Raw genomic sequence first — 26,484 nt, 5'->3', positions numbered from 1 at the left:
TTGTGGAAATTGTGACATGCAGAATATCGAACCCGAACATTAAAAAATTGGAATATAAAAAAAAATTCTCGAAAATATGTCAACCAGACGCTACAAAAGTGTAAACTTGATCTGTAGTTTGACATTTTGAAGCTGTTCAGCAAATTTCATATTATTGCTCAAACGCATAAAGGAAAAAAGTGTGGAAAACTGAAGTGGGACAGACAGACGGGCGGACAGACAGACGGACGGACGGACGCAGAGGAAAGCTATAGTCCCCTCCGGTGAAAACCGGTAGGGGACTAATAAATACCTATATCCAATAGGATATTCACTTTTATTATGATAAACAATTGTAACGTTAGGTGTCTGTGTCATCTTACCAAAAGGGTTATTCACTGCGGAATAAAAGACAGGGGAATGTACTTTTCGATTTCTGCATGAGATCTTAACAAACATAATGGGAATGGTTACTGGAATATATTTACATTTTTAACTGTCTTTGTCTGTGATAACATTACGAATCAATTTTGAGCCCTAAAACCCTATAGGGTGATTTCACCATGCATCGGACACCTTTGGATTTTCCCCTTTGTTCACGCATCAAATATCGTCCAAATATAAATAAGACTTGTTTTAAAAGTTACAGGTTTTCCTCTTGCTTAATTATTGGAGAAAAAATTGTAAAATTGTTTAAAATGTAGAAAATAAAGCAAATTAATGAAGTGTTGAACTATTTCACAATGGATCGGACAATATTTACCAAGCATCGGACAGCTATAGCAGTACAGTAGAGATTAAAAATAACAACATTTTCTGGTTTTAATGCAAAAATACAAAGGTTCGGAAAAATTAATTTATTCAATTGCTATTCAGATTTCTGTTAATGTAAATCCTCAAATCTACATATAGGAATTTAGACTAGTACTTCTGTTTAAAGGAATATTTATCATAACTTTGGACTAAAAAGGCTGTATCCGTAAAACTCGATTTTAAAGAGGTCTGAGGAAAATGTTTGTATCAATTACTTTTTAAATTTTTATTTTACTTCACATTTAAAGTATATCACAAGGAATGGGCACATAATCTCCATATTATTAGAAGAAATCATGCAGTGAAAACTGTCCGATGCATGGTTAATTTGTGTCCGATCCATGGTGAAATGAACATATGGTGCAATAATGACCTTGACATTAATTGTTCAAATTTCTTGGACTTATTTCAATCAAATTTTGTTTCAAAACTTACTTCTTACTAATTATTTTACGCAGTTAGTGCATTTTCACTAATTCACAATCAAACGCACAACATTCAAATAATGCTTAAGTGTAAAATCTTCGTAACAAAATTTTCAATAATGGCGTATTTGATGTCATTTTACGACGCCTATATTGCTATTTCTTTGACAATGTGACTGTAAAATTCTTAATAATGATAAAGTTCATTTGTTCTAATTCAGGAATATACGAAACAACACATGAGCGCATGCACATTTATTTGTATATTTATAAACAAAGTTGTCCGATCCAAGGTATGTGTCCGATGCATGGTTAATTCACCCTAACTTCATAAAACATGAATGAAACAAAATCGGCGTGTCTTATAGCATAACCTTCGGGCTTTATTGGATTTAACAACTCCCCGACCGAAATTATCACCTCATAATACCCAAAGAGTGATTTCTTATTTCTTAAATAAACATGTTCCTTAATTTTATTAATATACTAGTAGGTTAAATTCTCCGAGTTTTGGGGGGAAAGTGTTGAGAGTTCATGGAGTATTTTTGTAATGAAATATAGCGAGCTTTATTACCATCTTAAACGAAAAAAAATATTCTTATTTCATATTTCCGTCAAATATATATCACAGATCACTGAAGCAGATTTATTTACATTGTGAGCACTAACATTAATATGAATATACCTCAGTGCCAGCCCAAAGAAAAGATCATCAAATCTCGATTTTTCAATAAAGAATGCGCAACTGTTGAGGAGGGTAACGTGCATTGTCTGAAAATCCAAAAAGTGTTCATTGGATTTTGGATACAAAAGGAGTCTGCCATAAACACTTTTAAGACTGACTGTTGCCACTAATGACAACCATTTATGAATTTTTGAAGGCTTTTATTTTCAAAAGGTATTTTATATTTAAAAGGTTTACAATGTAGAATTAATTTACAGGATATTTTTGTTATCGTTACCTCATAATGGAAAGGTATATCATAAAAATTATCATCATACTGGATGATCTGCGCCTAGCAACTCGACAAGATCAAGTAACTGTTATTATGATATATTTATATTTCCAGTAAATAGATGATTTTAAAAATTGACTCCTGAAACTTACAAAAACAAAATATGATAGACGCTCTAATGGATATAATGTACTAATTGGAAACTTGTGGAATTAAAGCAAATACATAAATAAATGTTAAAGACTTTTTTAAAGTTCTCTCGTGTGTCTTTGTCCTCTCTGCATTATTATTTCAACTCAACGCTAAAGGGTGAGATACACAGGCAGGAAGGAAGAGTGCGACTTATACACCGTTTTTAAATGCCCAAACATTTTCTCGTGGTTGGGCAAAATGCTTTTATTCTAACAGTTCTGAGCTTAAAAATACAAGGTACGGCAACTTTTACTGACGTATTGATTCGTTTTGTTAAATTAATGTTTTTATGAATGCTGTCTTCAAAAACCTGCCATTTGGGAAAATTTGAATTTTTATTTTAACTTCGATACAGTAGCATAAAAAAGCTTGTTGAAAAAAAAATCAAAGTTTCGCATTACAATCTGTTTTGTTCATATTTCATTCTGTTTCCGTATCACTTGACATTCTATCGTTTTGCCAGTAGATTATGATATCATTAACCATGGGACTTGCGACAGCTTACTTTTTTTATATCAAAAAAGAGATTCAACAACAAAAGATGGACAGAAAAGTGTTACCGGTATTTGTTTGTCTTTGCGTGACCGTCTTTTCTTCCTTGATTTCTTTCTCCCAGGGGTAAGGAAGACTATTTAAAGGGTTTTTTCTTTGAATGTAGCGTATTAATTATTTAAGTAAATTTATCAAAATAAGTATTAAAGTGATTGTTGAGGACCTGTTTTGCCCTATTTATATGTTCACGAACAAGTCCACAGGCGTACTAATTTTTGCCATTAAATATTTGTCTTTTTACATTATCAAAAGTCACAAAAGTGGCAGAGTGCAACATATACCTTTTTGTTTTGTAATGTTTTACTTTGTAAAGATGGTGGGCTCAGGTGGTGTAGATTCGAGCTGATATATTAATTGAGGAATGTGTGGGGAATTATTCTACATGCAGGAATTGTCTTTTTGGAACATTATCAATTATAAATAATTTTATGTAATACTTTCTGATCTTACTACGAGCTTAAAAGATGAGACAACACATATATTGCGAATTTAGTCATTTTATTAAATGACTAGAAATTAACTAATATAAGGGGAGATTATTTTACATCAACTTGCATAAACGACAAAAATCTTTACACTTCAGCTAATAATCTCCCCTGTTAATACTGAGTATGAAATAACAGTATAATACAATAATACAAATAAAAAGTTGGCGTCATATAAAACAAAAAATGCCAACAAAAAATACGAAACAGCAATATACAGGGGAGCATGCAGGGGATGGAGGGTGGGTAATTCTGACGATAAATTCTGTTCGTTTACACTGAACACTGAAGTCCGCCAAAATGACGCTGAAACTTGTCACGCGTACTGACCCACAAATTTGATTGGTCATAAAGCATTGCGGGTAACCCCTGATGCTGAACCCCTGAAGGCACTATACATGCTAATAAATCAGATTAAAAGAAATCTCATAAAGTTTACATAAATGTTATTATCTAACAATAATACCGTAATACATAAAAGAATTTTAAGATTTATTAAAATGCTTTATGTATATTGATATCCTTTATGTCAAGTTCGCGAGCGCTATACAGCATCTCTCTCTGTCTCTGTCTCTGTCTCTGTCTCTCTCTCTCTCTCTCTCTCTCTCTCTCTCTATATATATATATACACACATACTGACTCAACGTCACAGGATATAACTAATGGAATTGTTTCTCGGTGAAATTTTAATAGCGTGGGTTCTCACTTTCAGGATGCCAATAGCTAAACTTTAAAAAATGTTCATAGCGATCTTAAAGATGCATTTTAATATTGTATTTTTACATTTATTATAGTGGATTTTGCAGCAGAAATCAATATCATTACTTCTTTCAACGTTACTGCGCATATCTTTCCTGGTTCGGTTGGTATGTAACATAAATGATATATGTTTATAATACTTGCATAATTATCTATTGAAAAGATGCGATTATTTTTACATTTAATATTGGGCACAATATTCTAACGAGTTGATAACTACAAAGCATGTAGTTCTCTTTACAGTCATTTTGCGCATTTCGAATCACTTATATAACAGTTCTGGGCTATTAAAAATCAAATATGATGACGGTTTTTTCTTGGTTTTGCACATTTCCTCCGTGATTGTACAGATAGCTTGAGCAGGCGATGTAATATGAGGTATAACTAGATTTTTTTTTAAAGTTCGAAGAATGGATCGGACTAAATTAAATAATGAAATGATTACTTTAAAAACTCGAAATTCAATCAATTCGTTAACAATATTTTTTGTTTTGCTCTTTGTGGGTTTTTTTTATTTGTTCTCCTTTTTTTTGTTTGCCAGATAAGCTACTGATTTGAAATGCCTGGAAGTGACCTGCAAAACATTAAAGTGATGGTTAAGATCTAATGTCAAAACCGCTATTTCAAAGATATAGTTTTCGGTCATACATTCAGTAAAAAAAAAACACGACTTTTTTCACGTTCTTGTTATAAATTCATTAATGAATATTTATTTCAGAGTTAACTAGTCTCTACACAATAAATTCAATATTTTATTTTGTGTATATATATATATATATATATATATATATATATATATATATATATATATATATATATATATATATATATATATATATCGGGGCGGATGGTGGAGCTCCAACAAAAGTGAATTTCTCTGTGCTTTATATATATCTTTATCATTCACTATGGGCAGGTATATGTCAATTTGAGAGTTATTGCAATGTTTGTGCTTGTTATATATATATATATATATATATATTTCAAATTGAAATTTCAATCTGAAATCCACTGAAGAGCCGATCAGATGAGAGAAATGGAGTAGTGTGGTTTTTTTCTACATCGTTATCTATACCAAGGACTTATATATATATATATATATATATATATATATATATATATATATATATATATATATATATATATAGTTAAATAAAAAAAAACGTCTGAAGATTGAATGAAAGCGCTAAATAAAACGTTAGCGCTTTCATTCAATCTTCAGACGTCTGAAGATTGAATGAAAGCGCTAACGTTTTACTCTGTGTTGTCTTTCATTTTTCAAATTTTCTTCATATATATATATATATATATATATATATATATATATATATATATATATATATATATATATATATATATATATATATATATCTTTTGTTTTGATATCGTTATTTGTTTAATTTGTGTTTTTGCTTACCAACAGGACATCGATGCATTAAGGAACCAAAAGTAAATGCAATTAATTAATAAATCTTTGTCCCGCTGATAACGTTTCAGGTAATGCGTCAAACTTTGCTAAAATGTAATTGTTTTTCGTGACGGATGAGGATGCATCCCATTTTGTCACCAAAGCGACTCAGAATTCTGGATATCATTTCAAACAATTTTTTAAACAAAAAACATCTTAATAATGAAGACTTATCATTGCCTTTTCTTTCTTGAAGCGTTTATAATGCTTATCGCATGATTAAAGTTCCCAAACTTGTGATGGAATGTTGCCCTGGCTTTAACGGAACCGAATGTACAACGGGTAAGAAATGATTACTTCGCAATTATATAACAAAAACTCTTGTCTGTGTATTAAAATCTAATTACTGATTCAACTACCCATTGCATTGAAGCAATCTGCACGACACCCTGTGAACCTGGGTATAGTTGTACTTCTCCTGATGAATGTACCCCCAAAACAACTTTTATCGGTAGGTTAACTCAACAGTTCAGTCCTTTTGTCATTTTATCATATCTATTTATAAGCATATTTCTTTCTTTTTTTCAGACACCACCAGTACCGTGGTAAACAAAACTACTACTGTTTCTCCCAAACTTATTGAAGGTGCTCAATCAAACGAAACCAAGTGAAATTTTCAACTAGCTGATGTCCTTAGTTCTCTTAAATGATAATTTAGAGCTTTTCATATATTCGTTAAAGAGCAGCAATGTAAAAAAGTATATGTAACTTGCAGTCTTTGTTTCTACACTCTACAAATGAATAAATGTCGACGTATTCAACAATGGTTTGGGATTTTAAATTATAACGAATACAAATAATTCGATTTTTCTCTCGTAATCTATATACTGTGTCATTTGTAGTACATATGTAGTTTTTGTTGTTGCTTTTATTCTGTCGACACAAATGTTAGGAGGAACAATATAGAAAGATTAAATATTTCTAGTAATAAAGTAGTTATGGTTACGTTGAATGTACCATGTGCACAATGTTTTAAGTCTTTACGATTTTCTTAATGATCCAAGTGTCTACTACCACAGTTTTGACAGTTGGCAAGAACAATTCAAATATACTAAGTGTGATGGATACTGTGTATATAATTGTTGTTAAGATCACCAGGGGTGCATATCTAGTACCTTAAAAGTCACAGTGCATATTCATGATGTTCAAGATAAAGGAATTTTAAAGACGTTAATGTATATACACTGCATTAAGAATAGATTATAACTTAGAATAATACCAAGGTATAACAATTATATTAAAAAGAGAAGGGAACGTGATTTATAGCTAATTGATCAGTTATGCTTCATTGTATTTGAGAACAATTGTATTATTCGCAACACCAAGATAATTGAAGATTTGTTCATAAAGCGAGATTATTCTTAATATAGAAAACGTCAGATTTCTCATAATTGATAAGCTTTTTTATAATTCACAGCGACTGTTAATAAAATACAAACAAATGTTTGAATATCATTCGACACAAATAGCTGACGTGTCAGAAAGTGGTCAATACACCGACAAACGTCATAAATTGCAGCGTATTTATGCAACATCTGGCTTAATATTGTGTACATACAGATCAAGTACATCATTAGAATTAAGCTGGACAATTTAATTCACGACATTGCCAACTTTATAATATCTTAAATTGGTTCCATTGGTGCATTAGATGATTATTTTTAAAAGCGATATGCTGTACAAAATAAAACTTTTACCACTATAAGAAATTGAAAGGTGTATAGTGTAGCCGTAATATCAACAGACGCGTAAATCAAAAGTCGTCATACCTGCTAATTGAATCAGCGTAAATCGAAGGAGGGTGTGTTTTCTTCATAATATTTTTCATAAAATGAAACTACTGATTAACCGAATAAAATAGTATTTAAAATTTATGACCTAGCGCAAAAAACTGTATCAGAGGTGACGGCGAAAGAGACAGAAGTAAAATTCCATGTAGAAGACAGAAAATATTTAGAAACAGAATTAATTGGTGACATTGTTAGATGGTCATTTTATCTTAACATGCTGATTGTTATAAGCTAGTTTAATTTGTTAAAGTATGTACAAGATTATCTCTCAAAATAAAAGGAAAACAAGAGTTACAGAAAAACTATCAATGTTAAAATCACGGATATCGGTTTGATAATACAGGTGATTATGTATCTTCTCTTATTTCATTTTAACACACGAAGGTAAGAAGAACACGTGTTACTGGCAATTTACTGAAATACACCCCATATGAAACATTTGTGTGTTTTATACAATGAGATGTAGTTGATGATTTAAGCAAAAATAAACAACCTACAGGTCTGAAAGTAAACTATATTGTTGACTATCTGAAGTTGATACGGAAGAAATCATTTACAACAGGCATAAAAGACTCGGCAAACTATGGAAAAGAAAATAATGCTTACATATCTGTGTGTGATATTGCTTGCTATTATGATTCCCACCTGCCAGGGGTAAGAATTTTTAAAGAATCGGATATTGTTTATTACTAATTGACATTTTCTTTTAACATTATGCACCCATTTTAAAAACAAACAATTTTCTTAAATTGAATAAAGAATTTTGCTTTTCTGGAAGGAATGTTGATTGAATAATTTGTGAAACCATAAGGACAGTTTAACATGAATACATTAGGCACATCTATAAATGTAAGTATTTAGGAATATGATAAATCATTTAAATCTAACGTACCAGGATTTAACAAAAGATGGATAGAAAGGTGTTGATTGTTTTTCTTTGTGTGACTGAATTTTCTTTATTGATTTCTCGCTCCCAGGTGTACGAAATATTATAATTACCTCATAAGTCCATATAAATAACACTTTTACTTTCAGTAAGTACAAGAAATATTTATGATGACATTTATACATACTGTGAATACATTCAGTTAGAATTAAGCTGCATATCAGTTGCTTAAACAATGACAATGTAGTTATTCTGTTTTGTTTATTTCGCCTTAAAGACAATATATTTTCTTTCTTTTTTCTTTATACGTAATAGCTTTAATGTACATGTATAACTAATTAGTCTTAGTTTGTCGTTTATTGCCCCATAATAAGAGTTATATAAAAATATATATGTAGATTAATTTCATCTTTGAAATCTACAGACATTTCAAAAGTTGACTGAAAGGCGTGTAAATTAGGCGAAGTAGTGTTGAGGACATGTTAAGTTTAACTGTTATACAGCAGGCAAAACGTCTACATCACTCAAACACCAGGTTTGTCAAAAAGTAATTATTTAATATTGAGGAAGAAGAACCATAACTATTGACACTGTATATATGTTTTTTCTCTGTATTTTCAGAAAATTTTGCACCAAAAAATGGCATTACTACGCTGCTCAGAATTACTGTACATGGTATACCGTAGCATGGGTTGTTTGGTGGTATGTAAAACCTATAGTAAACATAGTAGTTATCTGTTAACGTATGAAATGCTAGCATTTAAAAAAAAAAACTATTTAAAGTAGTGTACAAACATACATTCTTTCTGCAAAGTTTATAAGTGTTAACCAAACCGTGAAATAGAACATATTTTTATACGAGAGAAAATGATTTTCATTAATTGAAATCAGATGAGATGTTACACAGGTTTTTAAATAATTGCCTTAACCAGTACCGAGAAGTCTAGACTAAACAGGCTAACTAAACAAAGAAGAGCATATTATCTATATCAAGAAACATAATACATTGTGCTAGTGATATGATTACCATGTCTTGCCTTAGCACTCGCACAGCTTACAGACGGATTGTTGTTTATGAGCTTGGAAAGGTGTGTTGTCCCGGTTTCACTGGAAAGGATTGTTCAACGCGTAAGAAATTAAAAAAAATTGAATTAATATCTTTATCTTTCATTGAAATACAATTAAAGTACCATTTGTCTTGTAGCATTCTGCCGGAAACCATGTAAACCTGGGTATGACTGTACGTCACCAGACGAATGCACCCCGAACCCCAATTCTATAGGTGAGTTTTGTTAACACGGTACATATCTGAACTTGTCTACTTTTTCGTTGTCCAGACAAGAGCTTGTCGGTAAGAATACATATACATATCGATATGTTTTTCGTTATTTCAGCCTCTATAAGTAATGGCAACAGCAATGACACTGCTAACAACATCATTACTAACAGTACTGAATCCAAAGTAGAGGTCAACTAGCTCCTTTCCAGAAACCAAAAACTATAAGAGGGACTAAAGATATATCAAAAGATTAAACACTTGTCCTGCTACTTGTCACATCCGGATGTCAATAAATTTAACGCATTTAACGACTTTCATCTTTTCATATTATTGGTCATAACGTTCTGCCGCCGTGTTGTCAATGTGACAAAAAGTGTGAAAAATGATCTTAGATAAATAAACACCCCCTCCCCGTATGATCCTACCAATTTTCATTTTATAGCAGATGATGGAGAAAACACAACAAAAAGGTTCAAATTTCGGGAACCCGCGTATCAGAGAGTTTTCCATTATTTGACAAACGGCCGTCTTCATATCAAAAAAATAATTTGTATAAATTTGTGTTTTCCATATACTTCTGCATACATGTAGCCTAACAAAGATATAGATCAAATGTAGAAATTGTTTGTGTTTGTGATTGTGATTCGTCTTTTGTTAAAATAAGTCAGGTAGATAATGTATTGTCCAGGAGAGCGTTTAATAAGTAAACAGTGTCCTTCCATTAAGTTTCTACTTATTGGACGGCTATAGCTGACATTCTGAAAGCTGCAGGTAAGTGAGGTCAACTCAGAGAAACAAAATTTAAAAAAAAAGAAGCAAAAAACCGCTAATACTAGTTTCTTTAATTTCACGGAATTTATCAGATTTTTGCGGGTAAACTGCGTAGAATACCCACAAAGAATTGAAATTTGAACATGTATATTCCAATACGAAGAGAAAAGTTTGTCAAAAAATAAATAACCGATGGCACTGATTTTGAAACGCTCATATGTACTGAATTAAAGTAAAAGAAAGTTATAACTTAAGAAGAAGAGAAAATTATGTACAAATACGTAAAAAAAAAAAAAAGAAGAAGCAAAGACCGAAACAAAAAAATAAGATGGGTAGAGGAGGATCGCAAATAAGAAACATTCCAACCCCTATACATAAATTCATATAATTTGTACTTCTTATACCATTTAAATATAGTTTTGAGAAAACAGTTGAATTGAAAAACTCAACTGTTCTCCATTGATTTTTTTTTTTAAATTAATTTCTTAAATTACTGTGGTTTTTATTTTTTTTATTAAAACCGTTCTAAATTTTGAAAAATTATATTTTCATTAATATTGGTGATTCTATCTAATACATCAATAGTTAATGAAATCAACTGAAAAAACCCCACAGAACAGCTGATCTTATCATTCCAATTTAATTCATTTCTCCTCTCACAAACATACAGCTATCAACGATGAATGACGCTTTAATAAGTCGAGTTTTATTTCGCCAAATGGAATTAAAATATTTCTCCTTATGCTTCAGACTTTTTTAAAAATCAAACTCATGTACATGTATAAACATTTGTTTTCCATGAATAATTATTCATCCCTGATAAAAGATGTATGGGACTTTTATTTGCAATTATATATAATTTTAGAAAATTCTAAGATATCAACATTGTAGAAAAGAGGGAAAGCATCAATGTCATTTTAGTATTGAGGATAACATATTGTGGTTTTTAAACGTTATAATTTCATACATATGGCCATACTTCCATATCTTTATCTATGCAAACTCAAATAACAAGGAATGTAAAACAGGGTCTAAAATTGACGTCCTATTGACGAAGTAGAACCTTCGCAGCTGAGATTGTCTTTGTATATTAATTTTTCTCTTTTAAGAAAATTTTGTACTAAGTTGTGGCAGTACTACCTGTTCAGAATTACTGTACCAACTTTTCTTGGTGGCACATGTGGTGGTTTGTAAAGTTTATAATTTATCAAATCAGATTTATCTACTCACATGAGTTCGCGGTCTTTATACATGTAAATGGAAAAAAACCTTAAAACTCCTTAGATTTAAAGCTTTGGAAGCATAAGTATACGCTAGCCGAATATTATAATTATAAACTTTTGTAGAATTTTTTTTTTTCATAACTTAATCTGTTTTTACATAGTTTCTTTGAGCAGAAAATTCTTTATCCAGATTTGTCCTCCCTCGTGGGCCAAGCCTCTAGTAAATGAATGGTATTTTGAATGCAGTTTGAGTTATCTGCCCCTTTATTTGTATGCTACAATTCAACATTCGGAACAGTGTTCACGTTTACCAGAATAAAGTTTAATTAGCTGCAATATATTCGAAATACTTCTAGTTCACTGCCATTAATAAATTCTCTTGTATGTAAAATTTTAAAAATAACATATCTTTTAGGATTTGGCTGTTCACATCAAACCTTGATGACAAAAGTGCATCAAAATATGTGTAAAAAGAAATACACATAGAAGGTAAGATGGTGAAATTCAATATAAAGCATGTTAATTAAATAAACACCAAGACTTGACCTATTTTCCCATCATTTTATTTCTCACTTTCTCTAGTGCAGTGTCCCTGATTAACTAAACAGGAATTTGAATGTACAAAAATTGACCATCATCTCTTAACCCAATAATTAGATCTATTCTACCCAGTGCTATTCTATCAATGGCTGAACGGCTGTTTACAAAAATAAGCATACAAATTATTTTTTTGAAAAAATGCAGCTTTCGAACTGAAAAAAAAAATTAGGGTGAGCCTAAATAAAAAAAACATACAAAATAAAATTAAAATTAGTTCACAACTTTGTTAAATACAATGCATTAAAAAAAATTGACAGAAGCTCTAAAATGAAACATCTTAAAGTTATATACAGATAAATCATTTCATGATGATAATTTCATCTGTTCCAAATAAAGATCTTCACAACTGAATTATTGAATGCCTTGAAGTAAACGTAGACAGCACACAACATTAAACATTAAAAGAAGCAACTTCTAAGAAAGCTGACCCATTAGCCGCCTGCTGTTTGAGATCTCAATATGAACAGTTTCACTGAACTCATGAAGTAAATGTCAATGAATAAAAGTATACTATTTGGGGATGCGTTTCACAGTTGATTCATACACTACAGATACAGCTATAATGACAATTTCATCCTGTTTCCGATTCCTAACCATAATGAATTGCCAATTTCAGACTTGTCACTAGTCTTTAAGTGTTGGAATGGTTTTTTCATTAAAAACGTTATATACAGCAGGTTGCCATTAACCCAACATGGGTTTGTGTCAATGCTAACGTAAAAAAAAAAATATATAAATAAATCCTCTGAAGCTGTATTAATAAAAAAAAAAATCAAAGATACACAGCAAATGTATTAAAAAACTGCACTATTTTTGCTCATGCACCACTAAATATAGAAACTAGGTCACAACACCAAAACTGTGTCTATTGACACTTTTTATCACAGTTGTAAACAAGACGTAAACATTTGGACAAATTACTTGCTATGATAGTAAAAGATGAAAAGGAATGAAAACTGTTGACAAGGCTGTGCAGACTGCTGATTCAAGTTAAGAATGTGCAGACTGCCAATTCATGCTACAATCCTTGCCCCTCCTATGAGACAGTCATACAAAATAGTCCATATGTAAGCAAACTTGGAAAAAAAAATATGCAGTTTATAAGACTAGAATGTTACACATATCCTCTGAATAATGACAACATCTCCACTGTATTCTGAATTCCTTAAGTAACAAACAAATTGGCTACATCTGATCACACTCTCAGATGGCACTGTTGTCCATTGAATGGGGATACCAAAAGTCTGATCCTGTGGGTACCCCCTCACACTCGGGGACACACTGGAACCCAGATGGCTTTCTTCTGTTCGTTTGCTATCACAGTCTTGACTTGCTGGTGCATTTCTGCCAAGTTGCCACCCTGAATTACAGCTGAAAATCAAGAAAAACAACTTCATTACTTATTTTGTTCACAAATTATATGTATTATCTAGCATAATTTAGCACTGTAACACCTTGATATATTGCATATCATGATAACTGTATATGTATAATGTTTTCATTTTATTTTATTTTTTTTTCAAGTTTCTAGGAAGTTTCACAAGACAGATATAATATGTAAAATGTTCATTAATTCAAAATTTTATACATAAAGACCCAAAGGAGCAACAGTGATGGATATTTCCCGAAAAAAAATAAGGCAAATTACCAGAGAACTGGTGCTGGTAGTCCTTTTCTAGCTTCTGGAATTTGTCATACAAGTCCTTTGCAGACTTAGCACTGAGTTTCTGGGAATGGAACTGAGGATCTGTTATCTCCCTACAAAACATAACAATATACATCTTGTTTAATTGACTTTCATGGACCTCTTAGCTTATTAGAAAATGGCAATTGGAATAGATCTACATGTAATATGTCTAGAAGATTACCAATAAATGACTTTTGCACCAGTTCTTACCTAAGTTGTTTATGTGACCGATGCCTGGCAAAAACAACAATGGGGTAGATCTGGAGTCTGTGCAGTCTCTCAATGGCTGACGGACTGATGCTGAGCAGACAATGCTTACCCTGCAGGAACAACACAGATTTGAAAATCAATCATAAATTTAACATAGAAAGTTTACATTTAAAATTTGTCCATTCAATATGTATAAAACTTAATAGTAAGTCAAATCAAAATAAAAAAAAAAAAAAAAAAGATCAACAAGTTTACCTTATAAGAAATATGAACTAGGTATATCTGTAACTAAATTAACTAATTCTTTCCCTTTGGTAACTGTTTTATTTTGAGTTAAACGATACTTATTATATTTTACTAGATAAGGTACAAGAACTGTTTTCAAGACATACTTTTAGATACTGATAGCTCCTATACCTGATCACATATCTCCTTGATGATTGAGGTTTTGATACACTGGAACTTGTCCTCCTCCTGCCAGTAGTCAATGTAGATGCCATCTGCTAGACCCTGCTCCATCACCTGCTTCGTGGTCTGCATCACAGCTAAGTGAAAAAAAAAGTAACAGAGGTTACAGCTAAGTGAAACAAGAGTAACATTGGCTACAGCTACTGGTAAGTGAAACAAAAGAAACATGCTAGCTAGATCTACAATGCCATTTTAGACATTCTTCAGTTTTGGAAAAGGCAATAAAATCATACTGATCTAGAAAACTGGTACTGGTAAATAATCCCTTCCCATGCCAAATCTTTTAATTCAGAAAGAACGCAAATCAGAAACTTTGCTAATAGAGATAAAATGTGCCATTTATATGAAACCAGCCACTGATTTTATTCACTCTTATTCACACAAAGAATCATGACTGCTTCAACTTGAGTATCATTGTACTTACTAGGCTGACCAGTGCTGTATTTGTCTGGAGACTCGGCCACCAGTTTCTTGATCAGAGAGTCAGCCAAAGGAGCCAACAGAATCACAGGTCGGATGTTTTTATCTGCAACAGAAACAAATGGTCATATTTAACATATAAATACCGGTACTTATTCAGTGAAAAAATGCAGTGCTATATAAAACAAAGAACGATAAAGATGAGCTGTAGCTCTACTTAATCATTTCTTTTTTTTATTCAGAAATTGGTTACATATGAGATATTCAAAAATTTCTGACTTGTTTGTGACCGTATGAAATCTTTGATGCAAATCAAAACTTACATTCCATTCTCTCCACTTTTGTGTACTTGTTGAATGCCAGATCTGTAAAGTTAAATAAAATCAACAATGATTTAGATGTTTTTTAAAGAAAATAATCAACAGAGAATCATTCAGTTTGGTTAATTTTGCTTTCACTGCAATTTAATACATGTATTACCTTCTAAGACAGGTACTGAATCACTGCTGAGAGATGTCTCAGAGAATGAGTTAAATTCACGACTGTCTTTGGAGTTATTTCTCTTGTGTTTGGTCCTTCTTCTGAAGAAACTACTCCGAGCAGATCCAGACATCCGGCGAGTTGATCCACGGATCTCCTCAAGGTCATGAAGACTAAGACTCTCAGAGTGACTCCTTCGGAGCTCCATCTCTAGCCTTAAAAAATAGTTAAAATACATATACATATTGCCTGTAAAATTGTTTTTTTTTCTCTGTTCTAAATAAAAAATTTGAATTTTTGACAACATATCCACTCTCAAGGTACTCCCTTGATTTTCACCAAGTTATTTACTTACTTGTCTTGGCTTGGAATGATTCCTTTGTAATTCAGTTTATGGCCATCGTCATCAACCAGCCACGCATACCAGTTGTCTGGTTTGCCGTCGTATAACGTATTCTCGATCAGCATGATGTCATCCTTCCTAAAACTCAGTTCTCCGTCCCCAGTGGGCTTGTGGTCAAAATGTGCCCGCACATAGAAAGACTCACTGTTAAACTGGTTACATAGATGTCGATACTCTGTAAATAATTTGCTCAGAATATAAATTCAAATTCAACAGTACAATAAATCTACTTAAGTATCTATTGTTGATGCTTACTTGTTTGATACTTTAAAGTATAGGATGTGTATAAATTGTCCTTTCTTAATTACTTACTTGCAGGGTTATACTGTGCTTGCATTCTGACAAATGCACAAGGTTTGTTTAATTCTGTGGAGGCTTTCTCTGGGGTAATTGTTAAAAAATCAACATTGTTGTACTGAAAAACAACAAAAATACATAGTTTAGTTGTAGTTGTAATACATTGATAATTATAAACTGTAGAGAGCAAATTAGTTCAGCTAACACACATATACCACGGTATTTTGCATATTACATTTTGCGTGCATTAGAAATCTTTTGAAACAGTTCAATGTACATATCATTACAAGCAGTATATATATATCTTACCTCCAGAATTTGGTCACCACACCTCAAGCCATCGTGACCAAACACACAGCTATTCGGTTGGACCTCTTTGACAAAAATTCCAAAGTTCAGTTGGCCAACAATGGCAACACCCAGGTTCTCATTTGGTAAAGATTTCATTGCTGTTATCACTCTGGGGTGTTCAGAGGGCAGGTCAGAGCTACAGGTGTAACGAAGAGCAGAAATCAGAAATATTATTGTATCCTTAGAGAATCCTACTTTCATTTGGAAATCAATATTAGGCTATCATTTTCTTCTCTTCCCAGCAACTGTGTACCTGTAGATGACTTACCTGGGTATCCTGATATGTGTGCTGGACTTGGAGTTGACTTTTCTGGGTCTCCTGAATGTATCCGACTCAGGAGAATTCATTGGAGAAGTTCCAGTGCTCTCCCCTGACGAATCAGCTGCCCTGTTGTATTCTAATCAAACAAACATTCACATAGAGTAAGATATAGAATAAGATCAATAGAAATCAATGGACGCTGATTGATTTTTTAAGTAAGGTGACTTTTCTCACCTTCAGGATTGTACTGCACAAGAAGGCTCAATGTATTTCCAGTTTGTCGTAAAAATTTAGCTGCCATATCTTCTGTGGCCGTTCTCATGTTTATTCCACAAATCTGAAAGATTATTTCACAACAATGTAGAGTCAGGTATTTTTCAATATTAATAATGTATGTCATAAACCATGATTGTTATTGTTTGTAGTTTAAAATGGCAATAATTAATTAAAATGATGGGAATCTGTTAATTTGTGATGCAATTCTATTTTATGATAAATACATGATTCCATTTGGAACATATCAGAAATTTTCCATTTAAAAAATATCTAAAAATGGTAAAAAAAAAAAGTCAATACTAGTGGAATACAGATTTCACAGAATTAGCTTCTGAAGCATGGGTAAGCTCAACTTGACTAATGCACAGTAGAACAGATATTAGACCCTTGGAATTTCTCTAACAGCTAACAATTGTTGCAGGGTAAAATAGGTAGAAGTATGATATCAATGAATATACAATTTTTTGTCAATTCTGATAAATTACCTCCAGGAGTTGGTCTCCGATGACGAGCCCCGCCTCCATGGCCAAACTGTCCTCCTGTACGGAGGAGACAAACACCCCACCCTGGGGACCACTCCCGATAGTGAACCCTACACACTGCGAGTCCCGCTCTATGTTCATCTTCCTCGTCTCACCCATCAGAGGCCTGCAATCAATCAAATACATGTGATTCTTGTAAAATTTCGATGGTTAAGGTGGCTGGCTTGTTAAAAAATCAACCATCAGACCTGACTTTAATTTTTGACATACTATATTTTTGTCCATTAACTAATATTTAGTAAAGGAAAAATCAAAATATTTTAGCTTTAAAATTTGAGCATTTTTAATAGCAAACTCTTTGTCTTAGGAGGTAAATATAGTATAGAAATGGCCAAGACGATCAAGCCCTCTTAACAAAATGCATGGACATTCCATGGACTTTGCATTAATCACTTTAACTTTTTAGACCTTTTTTCGGTGAGTGTACAACAATACATTTACTCATGATAGATTAGTTGTATGAGTCTCTGATCAGAGGATTGATCAGTTCTTATACTATTTATCTTTATTCTGGTTTGAGTTGATTCTCTTTCAGGAAATTTATGTATAAATATGAAAATTAATTTAGAGAATGCATAGTGGATTTAAAAAGAAAAAAAGACCAAACGAATTTACAGATTCCTTACTTTCTTCTTCTTTGATGGAGAGATTCTGTACTAGTAATTGGCTCTTCTGAATAGCTTGGGGATGTAGGACTAGTTCTTGCTGCAACTAAACAAGTTTCTACAGTTAAGAACCAGACTCAACCACTAGTAAAAACAATGTCCATTTAAACGCTTAACATGAACAAGCAATGGCACATTTTGTGTAACCTTACCAACTTCCACAGAGCCTGAGTTCCCACGTGTTTTGACAGTGGGTATGTAGATTCGTTTGGAGTTATTCTTTACGTAGGGAGGTTTGGCTGATCCATCGATGTCGGACACTGTTCTTTCTGAGGAGGCTCTACTTGGAATGTAACTGTACGGATCACTGGCTGAGCTGACCACTGAGGGGCACGGGGAATTACAGAAGTCATAGGGAGATCTCCGGGGCTCTATGTCTGGAAATGACCCTGGAGGTGAATTATAGGCTGGGGAGAAAGAAGGACTGACTGTGACAGGAGCACTAGTCTGGCTGCCATGAACAGATTGATAATGAGGGTGAGGTTTCACAACCAAGTTGCCACTGAAAAAATAAACATACAAATAACTCAAAAAATACAGCTACATGTTCATAACTGGAAACAGTAAGTGCTAACATTTTGAGTGTAAACTGCTTTGAAAAAAGTGAAAGTTTTACCTGTTATGCTGAATCCTGTTACCATGAACTATGGGCCGTTCATGAAATGGTGGAGGTGGATTAAATGCAGAGTGATCACTTGGAAACATTGACTGTACAGTCTGGTAGTCCGGTGGCAGTCCTGTACCACTCACAGAAGAGTCACAAGAGGAATGAAGCTGACTAGAATTGAATGGAGGCAAGTTCGCACTGTGTCTGTGTAGCTTGTCCTTCTCTGAGGATCGGGGTCGATTTCTGTGTGCCCTCAAGTTTTCCCAATTTTCTCGTGGAGACATGGAGGACCCCTCAGGGTGGCTATTGTGACTAGGGAGTGGCCGTTTCTTTTTATTATGTGGAAAGTGCCTCATAACATTATTTTGTGGCATTGCATTGTCTGGATTAAACACAAACGGAAGGTTGGGATACACATTGGAGTTACTGTTACTGTGTGGATATTTCGTAGACTTGGGGTTAACTGGTGGAGAGTGTATCGGGGAGTTGGACAGCTTGATTGTAGAATCACTGCTTTGTGGACTGTGGTGAGGACTCTGTTTCACAGCTATATGTGAAGCTTCTGTCCTCTCTGGAGGCACTGGGGGAATTTTGTCAGGTCCCTTGGAAAAAAAGTTTGTGATGGATGGCCTGTCTGGGTACTTCTGTGGGGAAGGCATCACTACAGTCCCTTGTTTCATTGGCTGCATTTTGTAACACTTTGGCCACGTACCACTGTTTTCATTATCAAACTCACGCTTTTGAATATTTTTTCTCTGTCCTGTTCCATGATTTGTCTTGGGGTCTCCAAGACTAAATTCAATCAACACATTGTCATTTATGGCTGAAGTTGGTCGAGTAGCAGAATGTCTCTTGTTTGTGTCATCATGCTCATGCCGATCATGATGCTTAGGTTTGTGTTTGAAAATCTTCACAAAAGCTTTCTCAAGTCTGTCTCTATTTTTTGATTTATGGATGTCCAGGTCTTTTTCACTCTTGGAACCTTTCACTGTCAAGCTGTTTGACCCTGAACTTCCAGAATTATTCAAATCATCAGTTTGAGAGCTGCTGGTCTTGACTTTACCTGAACTCTTTTGGCTCTCCAGCATGTGATCATTTCCCTCCCACATCAAATGCTTCATGTCCTCACTCTTAGAAAAGGTTGGTGAGAGCTGGGTTCCAGAGTCCTGACAAATGTCCTTGTGATTGACAGGAATGGGGGAGGAGCCTGCAGAGTTGAAAGGTGACATTTGTCTCCACACTTCAATGGACACTGGGTCAGAACATCCCTGTAGAAGTTTCATTAGTTCTGTGGGGGTGAAATTCTCCACAGATTTACCATTGACCTAAAGTGAAAAATCAAGGTTATGTATTAAAGACTGGATCTGAACATTTCCAAATTCATGTAAGGTATAAGAACTACACTGCACAAACAGTGAGCAAGTTTCCAGTACTTACACAGATGATCCTGTCACCAGTGGATAGCATGCCCTCCTTGGCTACAGTGGACCCTGGGACTATACGGGCTATGTAGAGACCCTGCTCAATGTAAATTCCAATATCTACAACCAAAATCAAAGAAGAGCTCACTTTATGTCACTGGACATTCTGCCTGTGTATCCCTAAAGTACCGTACATCTGGTAATTTTTGAGATGATCTAATTTTCGCTTTTTTGCGATCTCTTTTAAAATCGCAAGTTATTGAATATGCAGAAATTATATCCTGCATCATTTTCTATAAGAAACTTTTTAAATTGCTAAAAATGACTGACGCATATTAAAAATGCTACATTTTCCCAATTTTTGCAAATTTTGAGACACACAAAAACCCCCCAGATATTCGGTATTTCGTAGTATATCACTATGGGAAGACCATGAATTGGTTTAGAATTGAATGTTACTGATATATAACTGACCTTTTCCTAATGACAAATTCAGCTGAATAGGCTGCCAAATTCTAGGTGTAACACAGCGTCTTCTCCTGACCAGCTGATGTATAATAAAGATAATAAACTTGATCATAAGAAATCATTGCTTAAAATCAAATTAAATTAAGGTTTTATTTTTGCCCAATTAAAGGTATCTGTACATATTTTAAAACAAAATTAAGAAGGGGAGAAAAACATTTACAATAAAAAAAAATAATTACCAATGATACATGTGAAGAGTTTTTCAGAGACTGGAGAACGGTTCGTTTGTCCACATTTGTTACATCCATGTTATTGATTTTCAGAACCACATCACTGATTCTAAAGGACAAAAATTTAAATTTTACTGTCACATTTTTAACAAAATGAATATCCTGAATTTACCAAAAACTGCAGATATATTAAAAACATTTTCAAAAATACTCGAAAATAATGAGTTTACCATTCCTAAAATGCATCATGAACCACAGAAATTTACACTCTGAAGCAGGCAATTACTGGGAAATGATTTTACATTTTTCCTTGAATTGTAAAATGTTTATGTGCTGAAAGTTCAGGTGTAAGAGAAACATGACTTAGTGTTTCTGAGACAGCTTACTTTAGTTTGCCGTCTGCTACACTTCCTTTGACAACATGGTTGACGTATACAGCGTAATCGTTGGGAAGAACAGGGTCATCTTTTCCTCCCACAATATCAAAGCCAAGATTATCCGGAGTCAGTCCCCTCTGAAAAATCACCAATAGGACTTCATACATAAAGCTTTTGTTAACAGTAAATTGCTGAATATTGATTTTTATAATAATTAAGCCCTTGAAGTGGGTTGCAAGCTAGCTTTTTGTGAGCAATATCATAAATACAAACTGAATTCAAATTGTTTCTTTGGTTTTTACAATTTAAAATTTTAATCCCTTTAAAATGTTGGATGAAGAATGGAGGCCCTGTGGTTGCTTTTGTTTACAAAGCTCTGTCAGACATAAAATCCTCAGCACACAAATAGTAAATCAAATACTTCATCACTTTATCTTTATTAAACAGCAGGTCCCACTGACAAATATTGGCACAAGTTAGTATTTGATGTTACCGCATCTCGATTTACGAATTAAAAAAAAGTTGTTCACAAGGAGCTGTTTTGGTGAACTAAGTGTGAGATGGTTTAAGAAGCTGGCATGGAAACCTATTATCTGGGAACATCACGGTTACAGATTTCAGTTAATTGTAGATCTCAGCTGTTCTGGCACACAGAGAAACAGTTAGGGAGGTCAAAGTTCACACAGATATACATGCATCTTTCTTGTAGATTATCCAATCTGCAGAGTATCTTATTAAATTTTTTGATCTTGAACTACCACAAGGAGTATGCTTTCAACCCCCTTGTTTTTATACGGAATTGCTAATCACACCTAAATATATTTCATGGGAACTTACATGCACAGGTTTTTTCAAAAAAGTTTCGTGTAATTGGTAAACAAGGCTGATTAATTAAGCATCAAATATTTGTGCACCTAGCTTGCCTAGACAAAACAGTCTTAAGTCTCAAACATTGTTGTTATTCAAAACATAATCCATGTGCGTTATCAACACCTTAAAACCCATAGAAACTTGTTCTACTTCTTTTTCTGCTGTTTTACGCAGATAATGTTCATTATTGATGTTTTTTTAACCCTGATAAAATGACTTCTTTTGTACTTCTAAAATCTGAGGCATCCACAGACTTGTTTGATAATTGTTTGATTTTTTTTTTAGTTTTTGTTAACAATAACAAGAGCACAGGGTGCATATCCACAAATCCTGTCAACGCCAGTGAAAAAGCACACTAATTGTGCTGACTAGTAGTAAAACAATGCAGGGCGAATAATACAGTGCCAGGCTTTTCAGTGAGTTTTCATGGAATTAATTATGAAATTCCCAATCCATCTTAATACATGTACCAGCATGTGTTCCTTGAATTTTATAAAAGGTATAAAATACTAAAATGGCCCCTAAAGAGCAATGCTATTCTATGAAATTTGGGTATATTTAAATGATTAGACAAGGTGACTATATACTGATGGTGTCTGCCCCTCAACTTACAATGTCTACTTGCACAGTTTCAGTTTCCAGCTCCTGTAGGTCGGCATCAATGGCGGAGTCTCGACTGTGGTTGTGTCCAACACCATTCAACTGACTCTTCCTGGCTTCTTTCTCCATAATGGCCTCATACTTCTCCCTGTCAATAATTCAGATTTAAACATTTAAAACATTTAAAGCACAGTTTGATGATATTAAAAAAAACTGTATTCTTTAATAATGACAATTCTAAACAACAAAGCTAAACCGCAACCCCCCCCCCCCCCCTCCTTGACACATACAAACAGATGCACAAAGCTTGGCAACACATCTGTTTATAAAATGCTTGAGTAATAACACCTCACTGTGCAAGTTTCAAAAGAGTGTCATATATAAATTAACAGACAAAACCAGAGCACAATAAAAATCTGTGATTCATGAAGACAGGACGATTTCCCATCTTTGTTTTCTGTATCATTAAACTCAGTGCCCCCCTCTCTCTCTGTTTGCGCATCATCCGTCACCTCTCAGGTTTACTGTAATCAGGCTGAGAATCTGAGATATATCACCGTGAACCCTGGCTAGTACTGAGTGTATTGCAGACAGACAGTTATGCAGTACTATACTGTAGAGAGAGAGCATTCTATGTCATCTGCACTTTCTTCATTGCTGATATCATTTGAAGGCTAAGTTTTCTTTGACTGATCTCTTATCAATGGTTTGCAATCAGGCGTATTTTCAAACATGACATTTTGATGTGATTTGATTTTAATGTATTTCGCCAATTGGGTCTCAAACAGAAATATCAGGATGTTTTTCTTTCTGCTATATTAGACTGACTAGTACAACATGAAATAGGTTTGTTTGATTTCCACAGGAATACAAGCCCACACACATGCTTAAAACTTAAAAAACATCTTTTGATTCCTTTACATCTAAATTACTTCCCGAAGCCAAATTCTTTTCAAAAGGAAAATTTTTAGATTTGCTTTGTGCAATCAACTACTTTTTCAGATCCCAAATACAACAAAACTCTTACTTTCACCACTGTTGATTCAAATAAAGAATCAAAAGACTAAACCTATTAGGTGTATTCTTTACATAATTCTTAAATGATTTATTTATACAAGTGTATCTCTCTAAAAATACTAAATTAATAATAGGCTTGTTTACAGGTTTATCTGACTGCCATATGAACTACACGATCTGTGCATTAGCAGGTGTATCTCGTTGCAAGATTATTGGCCCAGTGAAACACACCTGACTTCCTTGAGTTCTTTACATGCCTCCATTTTCTCCTTCTTGATATTGTCATAGTCCCTCAGTGCCTGGGCCTTGTCACTGACCGCCCTGTCCCTCTGGTGACGGAGACTCTCACACAGTGACCGGATCCCCTCTCTCTCCTGTACAATCTTGTCCCGTTCACCAAGGGCCCAGTCTCGATTCTTTTTCGACTTTTCTGCCTCCGTCTTGGCATCTACAATTCAAGAATTCACACAAAGATATACAAATTTTTCTCAAGGCAATAAAAACTTTATTTAGAATTTATGAAAGTTCATAACAGCTTGATGTGTATGATGTTACATTCAAACTCAAAACTACCATGAAGCAGAAAAGTTGAAATTTCAAAACCATGCATGCACTTATTCACTTTGTGTGGTCTTAAAGAAATTTCAAGTGATAAAAATCTGTTTCAAGATGTTTAATAATTATCAATGAAATTATTTAAGTGCACTTGATGATCTTTTAAAATCAATTCTAATAGATAAACAGGGGGAGGAAAATCATAAAAATCTTCAGAACATTAAATCCTGTGTGGTAGTTTAAAAAAGATGCATTTTTCATTCTCGTTCATAAAAAGATTCCCATCTTTGTACATCACCTGAGGTAAAATCAAATAAACATTTCCATATGGAAAGCACATCTGCCTCCTTAAAAAAAAAGCAGCAATCAGATTCTCGGAAAGAATATGTTGTGGGTTTCTAAACCTAGCAATAATCCTCTGTATATTGAGGAAGCAGAGAATATAATCCTTACCGTCTAATGATTATGTCTTTTTCTTCAATCAGAGAAGATTTGGGGGTCATTGGTTGAATTAATGTGTTTCTTCATTTATCAAGGGAGCAGAATATTAGCTATTTCTAAGATTATGTAGGATTGAATCTGATATATTTTGGTCTACCTAGTTAGAGTGCAAACAGTCATTAAGCAGACAAGCACTACCAATCATGATTAAGAGGCCATAATAACTTCTGCATTACACTGAGACATACAGAAGGTAAACAACTGTGTGATCAGTAAACTGTGAAGCCCCCCCCCCCCCCCCCCTCCAACCCCCCAACTACATCCACAATATTTACTGCCTTTGGGCCTCCATGCTGGGAGTAGAAGATACACATCAATGACTTTTCATCAGGTGAACCAACTCTCTCACTATAGAGATCTCATCTACAGCCATGAAGCCCCACACATCCAACTGAGCCCCATCTCGAGACCCAAACCCAGCTAGCACACATACAACAAACTGGGTTTTGGCACATTTAGTGTTTGAACCCAGTTTGCAAAAGACAAATCTCTTTGCCTAACCCTAATCTGCCAAAAACTAATGAGTTTGTTTATCTATAGTGTGTATTGAGACATTTTGGGGTATAAACCTGAGCACTTGATTGTTTTTCACAAAATGAGAAGGGCCGCGACAACCACAGAGTGCATTTCATTTTGTGCTTGTATTTACTCTGTTCTGATGTGTTCCAGATTTTCTGATATTTGATAGGCATTTATCAATCAATAAAATATATATTTTGGATGCAGGCCAAGTTTATGTTAAAACTGAAAGTAAGTACAGAGAGACTAAACAGGCATGACTTGGCAAGTTCACCACAAGATCCATTCCCAGATTTTTTTTCTCTGTGATTTTGTGCAACTCTACTCCATCAGAAACTAAATCAACAAGATTAAACTCTCTTTTAAATGAAAACATTGAGAAAAGCGAACCATATGGTAAATCAAGTTGGCTCTCTGAAACGTGTTCACACTGTCAACTTTGAAAAACAATCTGTTAAGTCATCGAAACTCTTCTCTGTATGTTTTGTGATAAAGTCAGCAGTCATATTGTAAATGGCGGAGAATCTTATCTAACTAAAAACTTGAATGACACAAATTGGGTGCTGTAAAATAGTTTATCTCTAGGAACAAGTGAGTCACACACCAAATAAATTGAGCACCACTGCTGCTGTTTCATCCAATTTAATAACATGGTTTGCACTGATGGTATATACACACAGACTTACACCTAAACACTGTACAAAAGGCATGTCCATTCTAACGTAAACAGAGCCAATACTAAAGTCAGTGTACATTTGGGTCAGGAGTTTTAATCTTTTTACTGTCTCCTATCTGGTTCAATATTTAGTCTGGATCTACTTCATTCATTATAGAGTATGGTTTGTTCAGTGGTAATTGATATAATTCATTAAGACTTCAAGTGTAAAACAGATGTGACAATTTTTTTTTCTACAGGAAATTGAGGTAATTTAGTGTTAAACTTAGACATGGGTGATCTCAATTAACTTTCCTCTCCTTATTGTATCTTCAGTGTCTGCTAACTTCTTATGTCTACTAAAGTCACATCTGATTAATCACTTGTACTTTTTTTTCCGATCCAGAGGAAATTGTCAATAATT

At 33.7% G+C, this 26,484-nt stretch overlaps 2 protein-coding genes across 9 annotated transcripts in view; one reads left to right on the top strand and one right to left on the bottom strand.

Moving 5' to 3' along the window:
• Nucleotides 1-6,812: 6,812 nt before the first annotated feature.
• LOC105342108 (uncharacterized) lies at nucleotides 6,813-9,912 on the top strand. 2 transcript variants are annotated; one of them, XM_034455095.2, is made up of 6 exons: nucleotides 6,813-8,074; nucleotides 8,731-8,841; nucleotides 8,928-9,008; nucleotides 9,349-9,434; nucleotides 9,511-9,588; nucleotides 9,701-9,912. In XM_034455095.2, exons 2-6 carry the CDS (start codon nucleotides 8,786-8,788, stop codon nucleotides 9,781-9,783), a joined length of 384 nt encoding a protein of 127 aa, XP_034310986.2. In that variant the 5' UTR covers nucleotides 6,813-8,074; nucleotides 8,731-8,785; the 3' UTR covers nucleotides 9,784-9,912. The 2 variants fall into 2 exon arrangements, with proteins under 2 accessions (XP_034310986.2, XP_011447267.3); XM_011448965.4 differs by lacking the exon at nucleotides 8,731-8,841 and having other exon boundaries at nucleotides 6,821-8,074; nucleotides 9,701-9,909.
• Nucleotides 9,913-12,125: 2,213 nt separating this feature from the next.
• The window catches only part of LOC105332558 (disks large homolog 5), a 32,883-nt gene continuing 18,524 nt past the window's right edge, over nucleotides 12,126-26,484 (bottom strand). For all 7 annotated transcript variants that reach the window (XM_066067619.1, XM_066067620.1, XM_066067625.1 and 4 more), the window contains 22 exons: nucleotides 24,062-24,278; nucleotides 22,826-22,961; nucleotides 21,353-21,480; nucleotides 20,976-21,075; nucleotides 20,743-20,815; nucleotides 20,285-20,388; nucleotides 18,857-20,172; nucleotides 18,393-18,742; nucleotides 18,202-18,286; nucleotides 17,519-17,681; nucleotides 16,992-17,094; nucleotides 16,764-16,893; nucleotides 16,454-16,631; nucleotides 16,160-16,262; nucleotides 15,800-16,022; nucleotides 15,445-15,659; nucleotides 15,288-15,329; nucleotides 14,969-15,070; nucleotides 14,494-14,621; nucleotides 14,077-14,186; nucleotides 13,828-13,937; nucleotides 12,126-13,550 (listed from right to left, as the gene is read on the bottom strand). In XM_066067619.1, the coding sequence (XP_065923691.1) occupies nucleotides 13,444-13,550; nucleotides 13,828-13,937; nucleotides 14,077-14,186; nucleotides 14,494-14,621; nucleotides 14,969-15,070; nucleotides 15,288-15,329; nucleotides 15,445-15,659; nucleotides 15,800-16,022; nucleotides 16,160-16,262; nucleotides 16,454-16,631; nucleotides 16,764-16,893; nucleotides 16,992-17,094; nucleotides 17,519-17,681; nucleotides 18,202-18,286; nucleotides 18,393-18,742; nucleotides 18,857-20,172; nucleotides 20,285-20,388; nucleotides 20,743-20,815; nucleotides 20,976-21,075; nucleotides 21,353-21,480; nucleotides 22,826-22,961; nucleotides 24,062-24,278 (4,223 nt within the window). In that variant the 3' untranslated portion in view covers nucleotides 12,126-13,443. The remainder of the gene's footprint in view (nucleotides 13,551-13,827; nucleotides 13,938-14,076; nucleotides 14,187-14,493; nucleotides 14,622-14,968; nucleotides 15,071-15,287; nucleotides 15,330-15,444; nucleotides 15,660-15,799; nucleotides 16,023-16,159; nucleotides 16,263-16,453; nucleotides 16,632-16,763; nucleotides 16,894-16,991; nucleotides 17,095-17,518; nucleotides 17,682-18,201; nucleotides 18,287-18,392; nucleotides 18,743-18,856; nucleotides 20,173-20,284; nucleotides 20,389-20,742; nucleotides 20,816-20,975; nucleotides 21,076-21,352; nucleotides 21,481-22,825; nucleotides 22,962-24,061; nucleotides 24,279-26,484) is intronic.

The sequence above is a fragment of the Magallana gigas genome, chromosome 7 (genome assembly GCF_963853765.1).
Source record: "Magallana gigas chromosome 7, xbMagGiga1.1, whole genome shotgun sequence".
NCBI lineage: Eukaryota > Metazoa > Mollusca > Bivalvia > Ostreida > Ostreidae > Magallana > Magallana gigas.
Note: the sequence above shows the minus strand (reverse complement) of the source record. Positions and strands in the feature narration are given on the sequence as shown.